Below are 18567 nucleotides of genomic sequence, written 5' to 3' on the forward strand. Positions count from 1 at the left end.
CATTTCTGTATATGGCATAATTCTTTTGCATGTGGCTATCCAGTTTTCCCAGCATCTTTTGTTGAAAAGACTCCTTTCCCTATTGAATGGTCTTGGCACCTTTGTTGAAAATTAATTAAACTTACATGTGAGGGTTAACTTTTAGGATCTCCATTCTGCTTCACTGGTCTGTATGCCTGTCCTTATGCCAGTAGCACAATATTTTGATTACTGTAGCTTTGTAGTAAGTTTTCAAATCAAGAAATGTGAAATCTACCAACACTGTTGTTTTTCAAGATTGTTTTATCTCTTTGGGGTCTCTTGAGATTCTTAATGTATTTTAAGATGGGTTTTTCTATCTCTGCAAAAAATATCAATTGGATTTTGATAGGGATTACATTTAATCTGTAGATAACTTTGAATAGTAATGGCATCCTAATAATACTAATTCTTTCAATCCAAGAGCATGGGAAGTGCCTTCATTTACATATGTCCTTAATTTCTATCAATAATGTTTTGTACCTTATAGTGTACAAGTGAGTCTTTTGTCTCCCTAAATTTATTCCTAAGTAATTTATTCTTTTTGGTGCTATTGTAAGTGGAATTGTTTTCTTAATTTCCTTTTCAGAGTGTTCATTGTTCAAATAAGTATATATAAATGCAACTTATTTTTATGTGTTTTGTATTATGCAAATCTGCTTAATTTGCTTATTAGCTCTACCAGTTTTTTGTGGAATCTTTATGTTTTCTATGTACGAGAAAATCATGTCATCTGCAAACAGAGATAATTTTATTTCCTCTTTTCCAATTTTGAAGTCTTTTGTATTTTTCTTGCCTGATTGCTCTGGCTAAAACTCTCAGTAGCATGTTGAACAGAAGTAGTCAAAGTGGGTATCATTGTCTTTTTCCTAATCTTAGGGAAATATTTTCAGTCTTCCACCACTTAGTGTGATGCTGGCTATGGGTTTGTCATAGATATCCTTTATCATCTTGAACTACAGAGCTTTTTAACTATGCTATGTTATAGTTCTCCTAATGAGTGAAAGAAAGAACCTTGAAAGTTAGAAATGGGGTCTTTTACTAGTAAGAGGTTACCAGTATTACAAAGAGATCAGTAAAAGTCCTGACATGACAATGAGGATCCAGAATGTACTCGCATTCTACACAAAGTTGGGACATGTTGCATGACTATACTACACATAATCAAAAATTTTGGCTGCTGAAATCAGAACATACAGACATGTACACATCCCCTTCTGTCTTAGCTTGGGCTGCCATAACAAAGTATCATAGACTGTGTGGATTAAAAAAAAAAAAAACAGATATATAGCTGGGTATGGTGGCTCATGCCTGTAATCTCAGCACTTTGGGAGGCTGGGGCAGAAGGAACACTTGAGCTCAGGAGTCTGAGACCAGTCTGGGCAATGGGGCAAAATGCCATCTCTACTAAAAAAATACAAAATATTAGTCAGGCGTGGTAGCACGTGCCTGTAGTTCCTGCTACTCAGCAGGCTAAGGCAGGAGGATCACCTGAGCCCAAGAAGTCGAGGCTGCAAGGAGCCAAGATCGCACTGCTGAGCTCCAGCCCAGGTGATGGGATTAAGACACTGTCTCAAACAAACAAAAAACCCCAGATATTTATTTTCTCACAGTTCTGGAAGCTAGAAATACAAGACCAAGGTGCAAGCATGGTTGGGTTCTGGTAAGGGCTCTCTTCCTGCTGGCAGACAGTCGTTTTCTCACTGTGTCCTCACATGGTGGAGAGAGAAAGAGCTTTCTCTCTCTTCCTCATCTTCTTAGGCCAGTAATACCATCATGAGCACCCCACCCTCAAGACCTCATCTTACCTTAGATACCTCCCAAAGACCCTGTCTCCAAATACTGTCACACTGGGAATTAGGGCTTCAATATATGAGTTCAGTAATGACACATTCAGTCCCTAACAGCTTTTTTTCAGAAAAACAATGATGAAAGCTTTAAGCAGTGCTTAAAGTAATGCAAATGTCGTTACACATACTTACAAAATTTGGAGACAAGTTATGCTTATAAAGCTGAAGTGTGGAATGAAGCAGATTGGAAACAAGACTGGAAACCAATACTTCCTTTCCCAATTTATTATCTGTCACTCGTCTCTGGCTACTGGCCACTTGAACAGTCCATTTATCCATATCAGCTATAATACAGACAGCTTCTGCTATTGGTTCATCCAAAACTGGATGCTGGAAATAAAAGAATAATTCATCTTATTATTAGCAAATGAAATTTCCAAAAATAATGGTAATTCAGCAATGAAGGTTTACTAAACAAAAACAGAAAAAAAAATTAAACTTCAATATTTCAATATCTCCTTGACCAAGGAAAATAATTAACTCATTAACAAATACCCTGAGACATATTATAGATATCATCATAGATACTTTGTATTCATTACAAGGACTTTGTATTATTTAGTCCAGAACTTAACTTTCAACAGTCTTTTGATCATTCATTAATTTGACAAATGTATTCTCAACTATGTGCCAGGCAATTGAAAGAAAATGTTTTTTACCCTGAAAGAGACAAACATTTTATTTTATTTTATTTTGAGACAGTCTGGCTGTCGCCAGGTTGGAATGCAGTGGCGTGATCTCAGCTCACTGCAAGCTCCGCCTCACGGGTTCAAGTCATTCCCTGGCCTCAGCCTCCTGAGTAGCTGGGTCTACAGGCATGCACCACCACGCCTGACTAATTTTTTGTATTTTAGTAGAGACGGGGTTTCACCATGTTGGCCAGGATGGTCTCGATCTCCTGACCTTATGATCCGCCCACCTCGGCCTCCCAAAGTGTTGGGATTACAGGCGTGAGCCACTGCACCTGGCCTAACAAACATTTTAAAAATAGAACAGGACAGGACAGGACAGATGCTGTGGCTCACATCTATAATCCCAGCACACTGGGAGGCTGAGGTGGGAGGACTGCTTAAGGCCAAGAGTTTGAGACTAGCCTGAGCAACATAACCAGACCTCATCTCTACAAAAAAATCTAAAAAATCAGCCAGGAATGGTGGCAAGCACCTGTAATCCCAGCTACTTAGGAGGCTGAGGTAGAATGATTGCTTGAACCCAGGAATTCAAGATTGCACTGATCTAAAACTGTGCCACAGCACTCCACTGTGGGTCAAAGTTAAGTAAGACACTATCTCAAAAAAAACCACAGAAAACAAAAACCACAAAACAACAACAACAACAAAAAAAACAAGACTTATTCACACAAATAAGTCAATGGTAAGATTCTGTGCTAACTATCCCCATATGTCAGGCATTAATATCCGTCAGCACCAGAGAAGGTATTCCTTGATGTCATGAAGTACTTTGCTGCCTACATGAATTAGATTTTTCTGTTTGACTAAGACATCTGTCTGGAGTATGAATACAGCAGTTAAAAATGGGACACAGCAAAATATGTAACAGAGTTCTCCAAGATACATTGTTAAGTGAAAAAAAAATTCAGTCTGGGCGTGGTGGCTCACGCCTGTAATGCCAACACTTTGGGAGGCCAAGGTGGACCTAACACCTAAGGTCAGGAGTTTGAGACCAGCCTGGCCAATATGGTGAAACCCTAACTCTACTAAAAACACAAAAAATTAGCCAGGCATGGTGGCGGATGCCTGTAATCCCAGCTACTCAGGAGGCTGAGGCAGGAGAATGGCTTGAACCCAGCAGGCAGAGGTTGCAGTGAGCCGAGATCGTGTCACTACTCTCCAGCCTGGGCAACAAGAGCAAAATTCCGTCTCAAAAAAAAAAAAAAAAAAAAAAAAAAAGGGTCACTATACATACAGTTATGTTTCTAAAAATTCGGATCTACAGCTAAATGAACATGTATAGAAAAAAGAAAGAAAATACTCAAATCAAGTATGCAGTACTGAAGATTTCTGTGAAGAAGCAGGAATATTAAGAGTATGAAGAACTTTTACTTTTTACTCTGTATATCTTTACACTGTTTGAATTTTTTCATTTTTCTTTATTTTTTTGAGACAGAGTCCCACTCTGTTGCCAGCCTAGGCTGGAGTACAGTGGCGTGATCTCAGCTCACTGCAACCTCCGCCTCCCGGGTTCAAGTGATTCTCCTGCCTCAGCCTCCTGAGTAGCTGGGATTACAGGCATGTGCCACCATGCCCGGCTAATTTTTGTACTTTCAGTAGAGACAGGGTTTCACCATGTAGGTCAGGCTGGTCTCGAACTCCTGACTTAGCAATCTGTCCACCTTGGCCACCCAAAGTGCTGGGATTACAGGCATAAGCCACCACACCCAGCCCTTATTGTTTGAATTTTTATCACAAGTATTTACTTTCATTGTTAAAAATGTTAAGACAGTGAAAAATAATACTTTAACTCATATATACATAGTCATGAAAAAGCCACAAGGCATATGGCTATGTCCTTGCCTTCCCCTGGTTTACAAAGACCAAAAATGACAATTAAGTACAGAGCATGACTGCCAGAAACAGATAGTGACCCTACCTTTAATATTTTTCTGTTTTTGGAAAGGTAAGGATTTTTTTTACTACTGGCCAAATAGAATAGCAGCAACAAGACTGAGAGTAAAACATTTATAATATGAAATACTCAGACCCATGGCTTTTCCTCTCTAACTTTTAATGTTACTACAATTAGGATAAGGTACTACTATAAGGACAAAAGTTTACTCCTGGATAAGCCCAGGTTTAGCATCCTCAAATGATATTACTTTGCCTAGTTAATGAACAACTACTCTGAATAAAGCTGCTTCCTAGACAAGGAACAAACACAACAGAACTCAGAGACTTGTGAGGGAGATCAAAATGAATACATCTAGCTTTAAAAAAAAAAAAAAAGTGTTACTGATGAAGCAGAAACCAAGTGCTGGGAAGCAGAGGAGGGCAATCGTGGGATCTGTGTGATAGGGAGTTTCGCAGTGAAAGGGACATAGGAATATGACATTGAAGTGTATAGATAGAATTACTGGTGAAAAAATGGGAGAAGAACATGGATAATTCAGTAAGACTCAGAAATAGAAGTAGATGCAAATGGCTACATCTGTGGGAAATGATATAGAGAAATAAGAAGAGAATGGCAAAAAGTCCAGAAATATACCTTGGGAAGATTTTCCATGGAGCCCCAAATTTATATTTGTTTTTTATAAAACAGTATTCAAATATTTATTCGTCTCTTGCCAAGGATAAAACACTTTGTTATTCATCACTTAATTATGGAAATATAATTTTGGCAAAGATATATACGTCTGTGATATTGTGAAATATATTCAGCTGACCAACAACATGGGTTTGAACTGAAGGTCTACTTAAATGCCAATTTTTTCCAATATAATATCTGGGTAAAGTTTTTGGAAATTTGCAACAATTTGAAAAACTTAAAGAGACAAAACTGTGTAGCCTACAAATATGGAAAATAAGAAAAAGTTAGGCATGTCATGAATACATAAAATATATGTGGATGCATGGCACAGTAGTGTGCATTTGTAATCCCAGCTACTGGGGAGGCAGAGGCAGGAGGATCAACTGAGCCCAGCAGTTCGAGAGACTAACCTGAGCAACATAGTAAGACCCATCTCAAAACAAACAAACAAACAAAAAAATGTAGATAGTATATTTTATCATTACTACTGTTTCTGCTTCAATGGTCAAACCACTGAAGAGGATCAATTGAGCCTAGTAGTTTGAGAGACTAACCTGAGCAACATAGTAAGACCCATCTCAAAACAAACAAAAAAATGTAGACAGTATATTTTATCATTTAGTACTGTAAAATACACACAAATCTACTATAAGTTAAAATATATAAAAACTTACACACTTACAAAGCATACAAGGTGACATTCGCAGCCCAGAGAAATGTTAACAAATATATAGTATTAAATACATTTGTTTGTATATAATATACTTATGACATATTAATATAGTTTAAATAACACTTAATATAGTTATAACATAATATAGTTATGATTATAACTGCATAAAACTAGCTGTAGTACCTACTGTACTACTGTAATAGTTTTGTAGCCACTTCCTGTTGCTATTGCCCAGAGTTCAAGTGCTGCAAGTATGTACTTCAAACACCCTGCCAACTTAATCATCTCTGCACGAGCAGTTCCGCTCTCCAATAAACAGCGTATCTCAGTTAAAAACTACTCTCTTTTCGAGACCATCCTGGCTAACACAGTGAAACCCTGTCTCTACTAAAAATACAAAAAAAAAAAAAAAAAATTAGCTGGGCCTGGTGGCGGGCACCTGTAGTCCCAGCTACTCGGGAGGCTGAGGCAGGAGAATGGCATGAACCTGGGAGGCAGAGCTTGAAGTGAGCCGAGAACACGCCACTGCACTACAGCCTGGGCAACAAAGCGAGACTCCATCTCAAAAAAAAAAAAAAAAAAAAAAAACAACTAATTTCTTGGGAGGCTAAGGCAGGGGGATCCCTCAAGCCCAGGTGTTGAGGCTGCAGTGAGCTATGACTGCACCAAGGACTCCAGTCAGGGTGACAGAGTGAGACTCTGTCTCTAATAAAACAAAAAGACAAAAAGATAACAAATGAAACTGATGTCTAAAGCTTCTCATGTATTTTTCATCATGGTTAGTGTGATACAGCAAACCCTGAATAATATCGTGGGACCCACATGGAGTACCACTAGTGATGCTGGAAATGCTCTCAAGGAAAGTAGAGAGAAGTTAAGACATTACAAGAAAAACTTGAATGGCTTGATATAGACCATAGATTAAGTAGCTGTGGTTACCCATCATTTCAAGATCAATGAATCCACCATGAGGACTGTTGTAAAATAAGAAAAGGAAATTTGTGAAGCTGTCACTGCAGCAAAGCCACTAGGTGTGAAAACCATGCACTTTTGCAGAATACCTTTTAAATGTCATAATGAAAATGCAGCTCTTATGTGGGTACAGGGTTGCTGTAAGAAAGCTCTAACTATAGACTCTAATATTACTATTTTTTAAATGAAGTCATTATATGACAACTTAAAGCAAACGGAGGGTAAAGGATCTAAAGCTGGAGAATTTAATGCTAAGAAAGGATGGTTTGATAATTTTAGAAAGAGTTATAGCTTAAAAAATATCAAGATGACAGCTTTTGCTGACCCAGAGGCAATACACAAGTTCTTAGAAACGATCAAGAAAATCATAGAGGACAAAAGATACCTGCCTGAACAGGTTTTTATTGCAGATGAAAGTACCCTATTGTGGAAAAAGACACCACAATGTACATTTATTAGTAAGGAAGAGGAGCAAGCACCAAGATTTAAGGCAGGAAGGGATAAGCTAACTCCACTGTTTCGTGTAAATGCAGTCAGGATTAGATCAGAACTACCCCTATATGTAGAGCTGCTAACCTCTGGACCTTGAAGGAAAAAAGATAAACACCACCCCTGCAAATCTTCTGATTGTACAATAAGAAAGCCTGAAAAACAAAAACTATTTTTCTGGATTGAATCTACCCATGCTTTTTTTTTTTTTTTTTTTTTTTGAGACAGAGTCTTGCTGGGTCACCCAGGAGGCTCACTGCAACCTCCAACTCCCAGGTTCAAGGATTCTCCTGCCTCAGCCTCTCAAGTAGCTGGGACTACAGGCACCTGTCACCGCGCCTGGCTAATTTTTGTATTTTTAGTACATACGGGTTTTCACTATGTTGGCCAGGCTGGTCTCAAACTCCTAACATCATGATCTGCCCACCTTGGCCTCCTAAAGTGCTGGGATTACAGGCATCAGCCACCACGCCTGGCCCCACCCATGCTTTATTTCTAAAATCAAGAAGTACCTTGCCAGTAAGTGATTGCCTTTTAAAGTTCTTATGTTGGACAATGCCCCTGGCCACCCAGAACCCTATGAGTTTAACACTGAGAGTGCTGAAGTGGTCTAATTGCCCCTAAACACATCTCTAACTCAGCCTCTAGATCAGGGTGCCATAAGGACCATTAAACACAATATTCTTTAAAAATGATTGTCAGTGCTATGGAAAAGAACCCCAGTGGAGAGAACATCATGACAGTCTGAAGAATCACCCCATAGAAGATGCCATTGCTGTTATAGAAAAAGCCACAAAAGCCATCAAGCCTGAAACAATAACTTCCTGCTGGAGAAAACTGTGTCCAGATGTTGCGCACAGAATTTAACAACAGAGCCAATCAAGGAAATCATGAAAGAGTTTGTAAATACGGCAAAAAAAAAAAAAAAAAAAAAGGTGGATGAAGGCTTTCCAGATACGGATCTTGCAACTTGGGAGGCCGAGGCAGGCAGATCACGAGGTCAGGAGATCGAGACCATCCTGGCTAACACAGTGAAATCCTGTCTCTACTAAAAATACAAACAAATTAGCCAGGCATGGCGGCGTGCGCCTGTAGTCCCAGCTGCTGGGGAGGCTGAGGCAGGAGAATGGCATGAACCCAGGAGGCGGAGCTTGCCGAGATCGCGCCACTGCATTCCGGCCTGGGCGACAGAACAAGACTCCATCTCAAAAAAAAAAAAAAAAAAGATACGGATCTTGCAGAAATTCAAGAGAGCTAACAGACACCATACCAGAGGAATGAACAGAAGACAACTCGATGGAGATGAGTGCTTCCAAACCAGTGCCAGACAATGAGGAACAAGACGCAGAAGCAGCAAGGCCAAACAACAAGTTGACGTTAGACAATCTAGCAGAAGGGTTCATATTATTCAAGACTGATTTTTATTTCTTTTACTACATGGGCCCTTCTATGATACTGAAATCACCTTTGCAAAAGTTGTATTAGTGAGAACATCATAACAGTGAACTAAGCTAACCCAAAACCCATCTTGCCTTTCCCTTAATTATTCCTGGGATATGGGGCCAAGCTAACTTTGGAAGACATTTAGGCTACAGTATTTTTGTTTTTTTTTTTAAGGTGTGCAATTTTATTCAACTGGTCTCAAGTCAGTGTACAGGTAAGCCCTGGCTGCCTCCACCCACTCCAAGGGTGACCAAAAGCCTTCGTACATCTCAAGTTGGGGGACAAAAAAGGGGGGCCACGAAGGCTGATCATTCAAAGTAAAACAAAAAAGTATTAAGGCGAAGATTTAAAAATTTTGCATTACATAATTTACATGAAAGCAATGCTATTACCTCCCCTGTGTGGACTTGGGAGAGGACTGGGCCATTCTCCTTAGAGAGAAGTGGGGTGACTTTTAGGAGGGCAGGGGACTTCCTGTAGCAATGCATTTCACAATATTTGGAATGACTATTAGAAAAAAGAACAATGTACAATCAAAGTCCTCGGCCACATTGTAGAACTTTGGGGGATGCTCGCTCCAGCCGACTGCTGTCACTTTCACTGTTCCAGTTTTTAAATCCTGAGTCTAGCCAAAAAAAAAAAAAAAATCACCACCAAAAACAAAAAAACAAATAAAGCCATGCCAATCTCATCTTGTTTTCTGCACAAGTCAGGTTTTGTCAAGAAAGGGTGTAACGCAACTAAGTAACACTCCGCCTAGAAGCATTTGTGGTGAACGATGGAGAGGCCGGACTCACCGCACTCCTGCTTGCTGATCCACATCTGCTGGAAGGTGGACAGCAAGGCCAATATAGAGCCGCCCATCCACATGAAGTATTTGCGCTCTCGGGAGGAGCAATGATCTTGATCTTCATCATGCTGGGCACCAGAGTGATGCTCTCCTTCTGCATCCTGTTGGCAGTGCCAGAGTACATGTTGTTGCCGCCAAACAAAACTGTGTTGGCATACAGGTCTTTGCGGATGTCCATGTCACATTTCATGAAGGTAGTTTTGTGGATGTCACAGCATTCCATGCCCAGAAAGGAAGGCTGGAAGAGCGCCTCAGGGCAGTGGGAGAGCTCATTGCCAATGGTGATGACCTAGCCATTGGACAGCTCATAGCCCTTCTCCAGGGAGGACTGGAGGCCGTCATGGCCATCTCCTGCTCAAAGTCCTGGGCAACATAGCATAGCTTCTCCTTGGTGTCACACACGATTTCCCACTCGGCCATGGTGGTAAAGCTGTAGCTGTGCTCGGTGAGGATCTTCATGAGGTAGTCAGTAAGGTCCCGGCCAGTCATGTCCAGACACAGGATGGCATGGGGGAAAGCATAACCCTTGTAGATGGGCACAGTGTGGGTGACCCCATCACTGGAGTCCATCACGATGCCAGTGGTACGGCCAGAGGTGTACAGGGACAGCATGGCCTGGATGGCCACATACATGGCTGGGATGTTGAAGGTCTCAAACATGATCTGGGTCATCTTCTTGTGGTTGGCCTTGGATTCAGGGGGGTCTCAGTCAGCAGCACAGGGTGCTCCTCGGGAGCCACATGCAGCTTGTTGTAGAAGGTGTGGTGCCAGATCTTCTCCATGTCATCCCAGTTGGTGACGATGCCATGCTTGACGTGGTACTTCAGGGTCACGATACCTCTCTTGCTCTGAGCCTTGTCGCCCACATAGGAGTCCTTCTGACTCATGCCCTTCATCACGCCCTGGTGCCTCGGGTGCCGTATGATGGAGGGGAAGACAGCCCAGGGCATTGTTGCCCGCGAAGCAGACCTTGCACATGCTGGAGCTGTTGTTGATGACAAGCGCAGCAATATCATCATCCATGGTGAACCGGCGGTGGGTGTGGATGGGCGGTGGAGTGGTGAGGGTGAGGCTCTGTGCTTGCAGGGTGGACACAGTCTTGGTGGCCCAGGCTACAGTTTAAATGATAATAGGCCTTGCCCAAAACTCAACTGCTTTTGTAAAGCTAAAAGGAAGCCATCAGGCTGAAACGAGGAGAGGAGTTTGAGTCCTGCTAAGGCGCAGACATTATTCTGGAGGTTACAAGAAATGAAACTTTCCCAATTGCAAATAACACCACTATTGTACACTGGCATTTTGAGATATCTTTCCAGGTTTTTTGCATGTCTGACACCCTTGGCTCCACCTGGACTGACAACCCACTCCTGTAGCCCCATCTGGAAGCGATTTGGCCCCAGGAGGACAGCTTCAACCCCCTATGATTTCTGCCCCACCTAATCAGCCGCAAGTACCTGTTACCTGGCCACCCCACCCCTTCCTCCAAACTGCCTTTAAAAAACCCCTAACCTACAAGCTTTAAAGGAGATGATTTGAGTATGAACTCCAACTCCCACATGGGGTGGCTGACCTTGTGTCTATTGAACTTTTTCTCTACTACAATACCATGGTCTGTCTTTATGCAGCGGGCAGGAAGAACCCCTGGATGGTTACAAATTTGGAGGCTTGTCTGGGATCACCCTTGTGGCTACCTGCCCACGGTTTGGCAGTCCCCCACCAGCAACAGATCCAGAGGCCAGCCCAAGTGGCTGCATAGTTCTCCTGGACTGGGGGCTGACGCTGGCACTATCTCTACCAGCAACACACTGTTGGCCCATGGTGCATGGATTTAATTGCAGTAGAGAAATTGTTCCTGTAAAGACATCTCTAAACTGGTCTGGTGGGTATTCTAGGTGGTGCCAATGCCTCCTTCCTTCTCCTAATTGGTTTGGCTTCTTAAGGGATCTAAGTTTGGCCCCTTCGGGGATCTCGATTGGCTCTCCCTAATTAGTATGAAGAGTCTTGGTTGGGGAGACTTCTCCTCAATAAGGAAGATTTCAGGGAGATTTCTCAGAGAATAGGTTACTTTGAAAAGCATACTCTTGGAATTCCTGCTTAGGAATCTTGGTTTGGAAGACCTTCTGTCCATCTTGTCTTTGTTGTATGTGTGTGTTTGTACATCTAGAGGGGATCTCTAAAGGAATTGGTGATGGAAGTCCAGCAGACCTAACTTGGAGAACCTTCCTTATTTGATCACATTCGCTGAGCAGTGAAGGAAGTTCAACAGGTTTGACCTGGGGTGACTGTCTGCTCTCCACGTTGTCCAGACGTCACCCAATGAATTCCCAGTCAGAGGTCATCGCTCCCTACGTTGAGTGGATCAAAGATGACAGGGACGCACTGGAAAAAGTTTGAGCCTTGACAAGTCAGTATTAGGTGCTGAGCAAAGTGACTACTGTCTGTTTTGTTATATGTGTTTCACCAGGTTGAGATAAAGAATGTTAATTTGGTGGTCTCTCGCCCCTCTCCCTCGCTCCCCCGTACAGCCTATTGGGTGACATCTGACAAAGTCGAGAGGTTTTTGCCTATGGTTCCATGAAACACACAAAAGTAATTTTCCTTTGTGACTATGGTGCGGTGAGCAACACTGCCAGGGCCGCTCAGGGAAAGGGAAATCAGAAACCCACCGTGCTGACAAAAGGTAAGAATTTCCTACCGGTGAGGCTTCTGGCCTCTCTCCTCTGAGCAAATCAGATAAGTGAATGGTAAAAATCACTGTTGATTAATAAGAAAAAGGACCTGTGAGAGGTTACTCTGAGGTTGCAATGATTCTGGTGTACTTCTCGATGGGTCAGTTATAAACTTTGCTGTGGGTCTCTGAAACAAAAACTAAATGAGGCTTCCCTCTAATCTTGTTTTACATCCTTGAAAGCATGACTTTGTGACCATGTGGGGATACTCTCTCTTGGTCTCCACCATCCAGAGAACAAGAATTTTCAAGTTCATGTCAGGCACCCAGTCTGAAAGTGCTGGGAGTCTGAGATGAGTCAGCACATTCTTCATCCCAAATATTTGTCAAGCCCTTGGGTGAGTTTTGTCTGAAAAGGTTCCATCTCTATAGGGCTTTTGTCATCTTTTGCTATCTTAAGCCCATTTCTGAGAGTGAATTCTTGGGGATCATGGAGATGCCTCTTCTACCCTAGATACCTTTTGCTTCTAATGTAAAAAGAAAGGAAAAAAAAAAAAAAAACCTGGAAAATTACCATCTAGACCTTAATAGGTTTCTTAGATTGAGTCACTATTGGAACTGATTACCTCAATGAAAGAAAAAGGTTAAATTAAGAGAAGGATGCATAATAATGACGTGGTTAGTCTTAGAAAATTCTCTTGAGCAGTTAAAATCCTTTGCAAGCTTGAAAATGCTCTAGACTCCTTCTGGGAAAGACAACAGCAGTCACCTTGTACTGCAGGTCAGTTGCAAAGGCTTTGCCCTCCCACAGTGGTGGGTGGCTTGGGTTCAATTCTAGGCTTTGGGAGCAAGTCCTTTTTGGTTTAATACTTGTGGAACTTTTGCCATTTATTGATTCTTTTCCTTTCCATGCACAGCTTCTCATTTCTTATCTTGAATTTTTTCTCTGAACTACACCTTTGGAGATATTCTAGATTTTTTTTTTTCTTTTTTTTTTTTTTGAGATGGAGTCTCTCTCTGTCACCCAGGCTGGAGTGCAGTGGCACAATCTTGGCTCTCCGCAACCTTGGCCTCCCGGGTTCAAGCAGTTCTCCTGCCTCAGCCTCCCGAGTAGCGGCATCACAGGTGTGTGCCACTGTGCCTCACGGCTAATTTTTGTATTTTCAGTGGAGACGGGGTTCTGCCATGTTGGTAAGGCTGGTCTTGAACTCTTGACCTCAGGTTATCCACCTGCCTCAGCCTCCCAAAGTGCTGGGATTACAGGTATGAGCCACAGCGGCTGGCCTGGGGGATATTCTAGATCTTATAAATCGTTTACCATCTCTTTGGAGACACCTCCTGCATCCCTGTTTAAGACATCCCCTTAGTTAAGGCTTATTGATTTCACATAGAAGGTTACCTCTAGTAAAAGGATTCAAAAGGCGGAGTTTGTCCTCACTGAAATCTGGTAATAAAAGATTTTAAAAGAACTTTTCTCTTGAGAGCTCCATAGTTAGAAATCGACTTAATTAAAGCTGATATTTGGGCTATATGTATAGATGTTGTTTGAAAGCTCCAGCCTTCCCTCCAAAACCTTCTCAGTCAATGGAATTTTGTCTTGATTCTCTGTTTCTGTGTATTTATATGTGTTGAGTGTGTGATGTTTATATACAGAGCTCCAGTTAATTGGCTTAAAGAAAAACAAGCACTTGAATCAAACATTGTCAGAAAAATGGAAACTTTAATGCCTGTAGGTCTCATGATTCTAATAATCTTTTTGTAAATAAAAAAAACCAGATTATTGGTAAAGTAAAATGAAAATGTCTTCAAAGTTTATATATTTAGTCTAAATTTGGCAGGTCAAACACTGTTTGCTGGATGTTTTAAGGTGATAAACTGCTTCTGTGACTTTTACTAATTGTTTGTCTGTTCTACAGCCAATAGATTCTAGGTAAGGCCTGGAGACATATGGAGTTAGGCAGGTCCCCTGGCTAGGCTGGGAAAAGTCATGGGTTCTGCAATATTATACATGGCTAAAATTGCTTGTTTACCAGGTTTCTCACCAAAAATAAAATTTGCTAAAAGTTAACAGTGCAGCATGCACTTGAGACTACTGGAAAAACAGTTTTATATGCAAGGTGTAGAAGGAAAAAAGTTTTGGTTTTGGTGGGAGGCTATAAGAAGGCATGGGGTTTCTTATAAGAAGGCATGGGGTTTGGTTTTGGTGGGAAAAAAGTTTTGGTTTTGGTGGGAGGCTATAAGAAGGCATGGGAATATGGTTTTTGTTAAAGGAAATGAAATTCTGTCTAGCTCAGAGGGTTTTAACAATTGTCTTAACCTAAAAGAGTAATGGGACAAAACTGAAGGTTAAAGCAAGGTGTAAAGGGTTAGTGAAGGGTTGATCTTATAAAGGAAGTTCTGTAGGTATAGGCAAGTTTGCTAAGATTTGAAGGGGATTATTTAATTTTTCTGTATGTTGAACACTAAAATAAGAGCACACTAATGCAGGGCCAAAATCTGGGCTCATGTGTCTGAATAACATGGTTTTCTTACTGAATTAATCTACTGCTTAGCAGAAAATTGTAAAAGATTAAAAAAGGTTTATTAAAAATTTACCTTATGATTAAACTAATTAAGATTGAATAGATTTGTGGCCGGGCACGGTGGCTCAAGCCTGTAATCCCAGCACTTTGGGAGGCCGAGGCGGGCGGATCACAAGGTCAGGAGATCGAGACCACAGTGAAACCCCGTCTCTACTAAAAATACAAAAAATTAGCCGGGCGCGGTGGCGGGCGCCTGTAGTCCCAGCTACTCAGGAGGCTGAGGCAGGAGAATGGCGGGAACCCGGGAGGCGGAGCTTGCAGTGAGCCGAGATCGCGCCACTGCACTCCAGCCTGGGCAACAGCATGAGACTCCATCTCAAAAAAAAAAAAAAAAAAAAAAAAAGATTGAATAGATTTGTTTATAAGGTCTTATTAAGTAAGAATTGGGTTTAACGTTACTAATACACTAATGTAAAGGTGAAACTTGCCTTTCTCTTTAGAACAAGATTTTTGGGAGGCCGAGGTGGGAGGATCACTTGAGGCTCCAGAGTTCGAGACCAGCCTGGATAATACAGCGAGAACCTGTCTTCACAAAAAGTAAACACGTTAGCCGGGCATGCTGGCATGTGCCTACAATCCCAGCTACTGGGGAAGCTGAGGTAGGAGGACTGCTTGAGCCCAGGAGTTCAAAGCTCCAGTAAGCCATGTTTGTGCCACTGTACTCTAGCCTTGATGACAGAGCAAGACCCTGTCTCAAAAAAATAAACAAAAAACAAAAAGCAAAAAACAGCAATAGAAGAATGGTGAGAAACATAAACTATGACAAAAACCATGCAATAATCCATATACAGTAAAAACAATGTTTACACACTATGTTAGTATGGGGATATATTCTTATATTAACTGTTATGTGACAAAAGCAGAATTTAAAACAATATAAAATCATATAGAGTATAAAAATATAGGTATATATAAATATATATACATGCATATATTTTATATATAAGAACTCAACTATATAAAAATATGTACTGTATAAATACACAGATATAGGCCGGGCGCGGTGGCTCAAGCCTGTAATCCCAGCACTTTGGGAGGCCGAGGCGGGCGGATCACGAGGTCAGGAGATCGAGACCATCCTGGCTAACACGGTGAAACCCCGTCTCTACTAAAAATACAAAAAGAAATTAGCCGGGCGTGGTGGCGGGCGCATGTAGTCCCAGCTACTCCGGAGGCTGAGGCAGGAGAATGCCGTGAACCCGGGAGGCGGAGCTTGCAGTGAGCTGAGATCGCGCCACTGCACTCCAGTCTGGGCGACAGAGCGAGACTCCGTCTCAAAAAAAAAAAAAAATAAATAAATAAATAAATAAATACACAGATATACACAAGCATATCTTTTATATATAAGGCTTCAGACATATATATGATACATAAATATACATACACACAGAATAATAATCATAACAAGAAGATGCAAAGCACAGTGTGACTAATATAACCACACAGTATAAGTCTGGTATATAAACATCAGTATTACTTTCATTATAGCCAAAGAAACTGAGGCTTTCCTAGAGTAAATATTCTGTCTTATGGTACACCATTAGTAAGTGGCCAATTCTGGGTTTTATGAGAAGCCACAATGCTGCCTAATCCCTGGAGGAAGTTTCTCTATTAAGAATAGCTGATGGTAGAGTTAGGAAAATTTGTGTTTGGCTTTCTTCACATTTCAACATTTTGTATAATAAATATATATTAAGAAAAATGTTACTTTCTTAAAAAGCGGGGAGATAAAGACACTCTCCTCTTATAATTCAGAAAAATAGGACTATATATATATTTTTTACAGTATCACTTCCATTACTTATATATTAAAAGGATCCTACATGTTTTTGCATGTAATCACATATTTTCATGTTAAATATGATAAACTTTAAGTATGCAAGGATTAAAATATATATATATATATATATTTTTTTTTTTTGAAACAGAGTCTCGCACTGTCGCCTGGGCTGGAGTGCAATGGTGCAGTCTCGGCTCACTGCAATCTCTGCCTCCCAGGTTCAAGCGATTCTCCTGCCTCAGCCTCCCAAGTAGCTGGGATTACAGATACCCACTACCACACCCAGCTAATTTTTTGTATTTTTAGTAGAGACAGGGTTTTACTATGTTGGCCAGACTGGTCTCGAACTCCTGACCTTGTGATCTGCCCACCTCAGCCTCCCAAAGTGCTGGGATTACAGGTGTAAGCCACCGCACCTGGCCTAAAATAATTTTTTTTTTTTTTTTTTTTTGAGACGGAGTCTTGCTGTGTCACCCAGGCTGGAGTACAGTGGCGTGATCTCAGCTCACTGCAAGCTCCGCCTCCTGGGTTCACGCCATTCTCCTGCCTCAGCCTCTCGAACAGCTGGGACTACAGGCATCTGCCACCACACCTGGCTAATTTTTTGTATTTTTAGTAGAGAGAGGGGGTTTTACCATGTTAGCCAGGATGGTCTCGATCTCCTGAACTCGTGATCTGCCTGCCTTGGCCTCCCAAAGTGCTGAGATTACAGCCGTGAGCCACTGCACCCGACCAAAGAATTTTTTTAGAAATCCTATACATGCTTTGGAAAAATGATTGATTAAAAAATTCAACAACCCGTCAGTGCTGAGATTGAAGGTATTTTATTTTTCTTTTTGTCAAATTTTTCTACAATAGTGCTTTGATAGTATACTTACATGACTAAATGACAATATGAGTGGGAAAGACTAGAAACCCAATTACTAAAACAGAGGGGGAAAGACAAATAGCTCCTTCCTTTTTACCACAGTGGAAGGAATCTAAGAGCAACAGACCTGAGACCACTAATATAAAAGTGTTAGAAACTTTGTAATGGTGATTTTGCTATTTGTATTACTCTTTGTTCATCTGTTTTAGTAACAGTATGGCATAGCAGCTTAAGAACAGGCAGATAATGACTGAATTCTACTTTTGCCACTCCCTGTCTATGTAACTTAAAAACTTCTCTGAGCCATATGTGAAACACAAAGATAACAATAATAAGTACCTCAAAGGATTACTATAAGATTAAGTACATTTAAGTGCCTGGGACACAGTGAGGAAACAATAAAAACTAAATACTATTATTAGTCATCCTATAATAGCAGGTGGAAACCCTTAAAATCAAAATGTTGTCTTTATCTTCATTAGGAGGTAGCAATGCTTTCCAATGCCAGGCTTTCACAGAGAAAGTCAAAAGACAGTGTTTGGCGATGGGTATACATGAAAGAAGAAAAGAGACTAAGCAGCTAGGATCAGACATAAAAAAAGACAAGAATGCATTAGAAGACACAGAGTGCATCAGAAGAACTCATATATAATTCCTTAACCAAGTAATTCAACAAATAGTAGGCACTATATCAGGCCTTGGGAGGAAAGCATTGAAAAAACTAGAAACGGTTCCTTTACCCTGAAGGGCATCCATTACCACCAACTGATAAAAATTCTGTCCCTTGAAGCAATAACACATTCAAGTATCTTCCTCAGGCACTACTTTTGTTATGTTTTATACTACATTTATTAATTACACTTGGCCTTATTTCCTCTGCTGCTAAGTTAAAAGCTTGAAGTCAGAAACTTTTTCTTTTTCATACATATATCCCTTGGAGTATTGGCACTATATTCAGAACACAGTAGGTCAATAAATACTTCTTTGATTGGTATTCAAAAGCTGAGCAAACTAGCCTTTAAATATGAAGATCACAACTTCTGGTAAGTTCTTTTCACAAATTGCTTTTATCTATATTTGCCATAATTTCTCATCCAATAAAACACCAAACTT

The 18567-nt window shown here is 40.9% G+C and overlaps 1 protein-coding gene and 1 pseudogene across 6 annotated transcripts in view; both read right to left on the reverse strand.

The window, feature by feature from the left end:
• The window catches only part of FNIP1 (folliculin interacting protein 1), a 160303-nt gene that overhangs the window by 8504 nt on the left and 133232 nt on the right, over window positions 1–18567 (reverse strand). For 4 of the 6 annotated variants that reach the window (XM_073994159.1, XM_005557703.4, XM_045394887.2 and 1 more), the window contains one exon: window positions 2001–2198. In XM_073994159.1, the coding sequence (XP_073850260.1) occupies window positions 2001–2198 (198 nt within the window). Of the gene's footprint in view, window positions 1–2000; window positions 2199–15163; window positions 15333–18567 lie in introns of those variants that run through there. The other 2 variants (XM_065545875.2, XM_065545876.2) reach the window with 2 other exon arrangements.
• Window positions 8864–10700, reverse strand: LOC107130064 (actin, cytoplasmic 1-like; annotated as a pseudogene).

The sequence above is a fragment of the Macaca fascicularis genome, chromosome 6, assembly GCF_037993035.2.
Source record: "Macaca fascicularis isolate 582-1 chromosome 6, T2T-MFA8v1.1".
NCBI classification, from domain to species: Eukaryota; Metazoa; Chordata; class Mammalia; order Primates; family Cercopithecidae; genus Macaca; species Macaca fascicularis.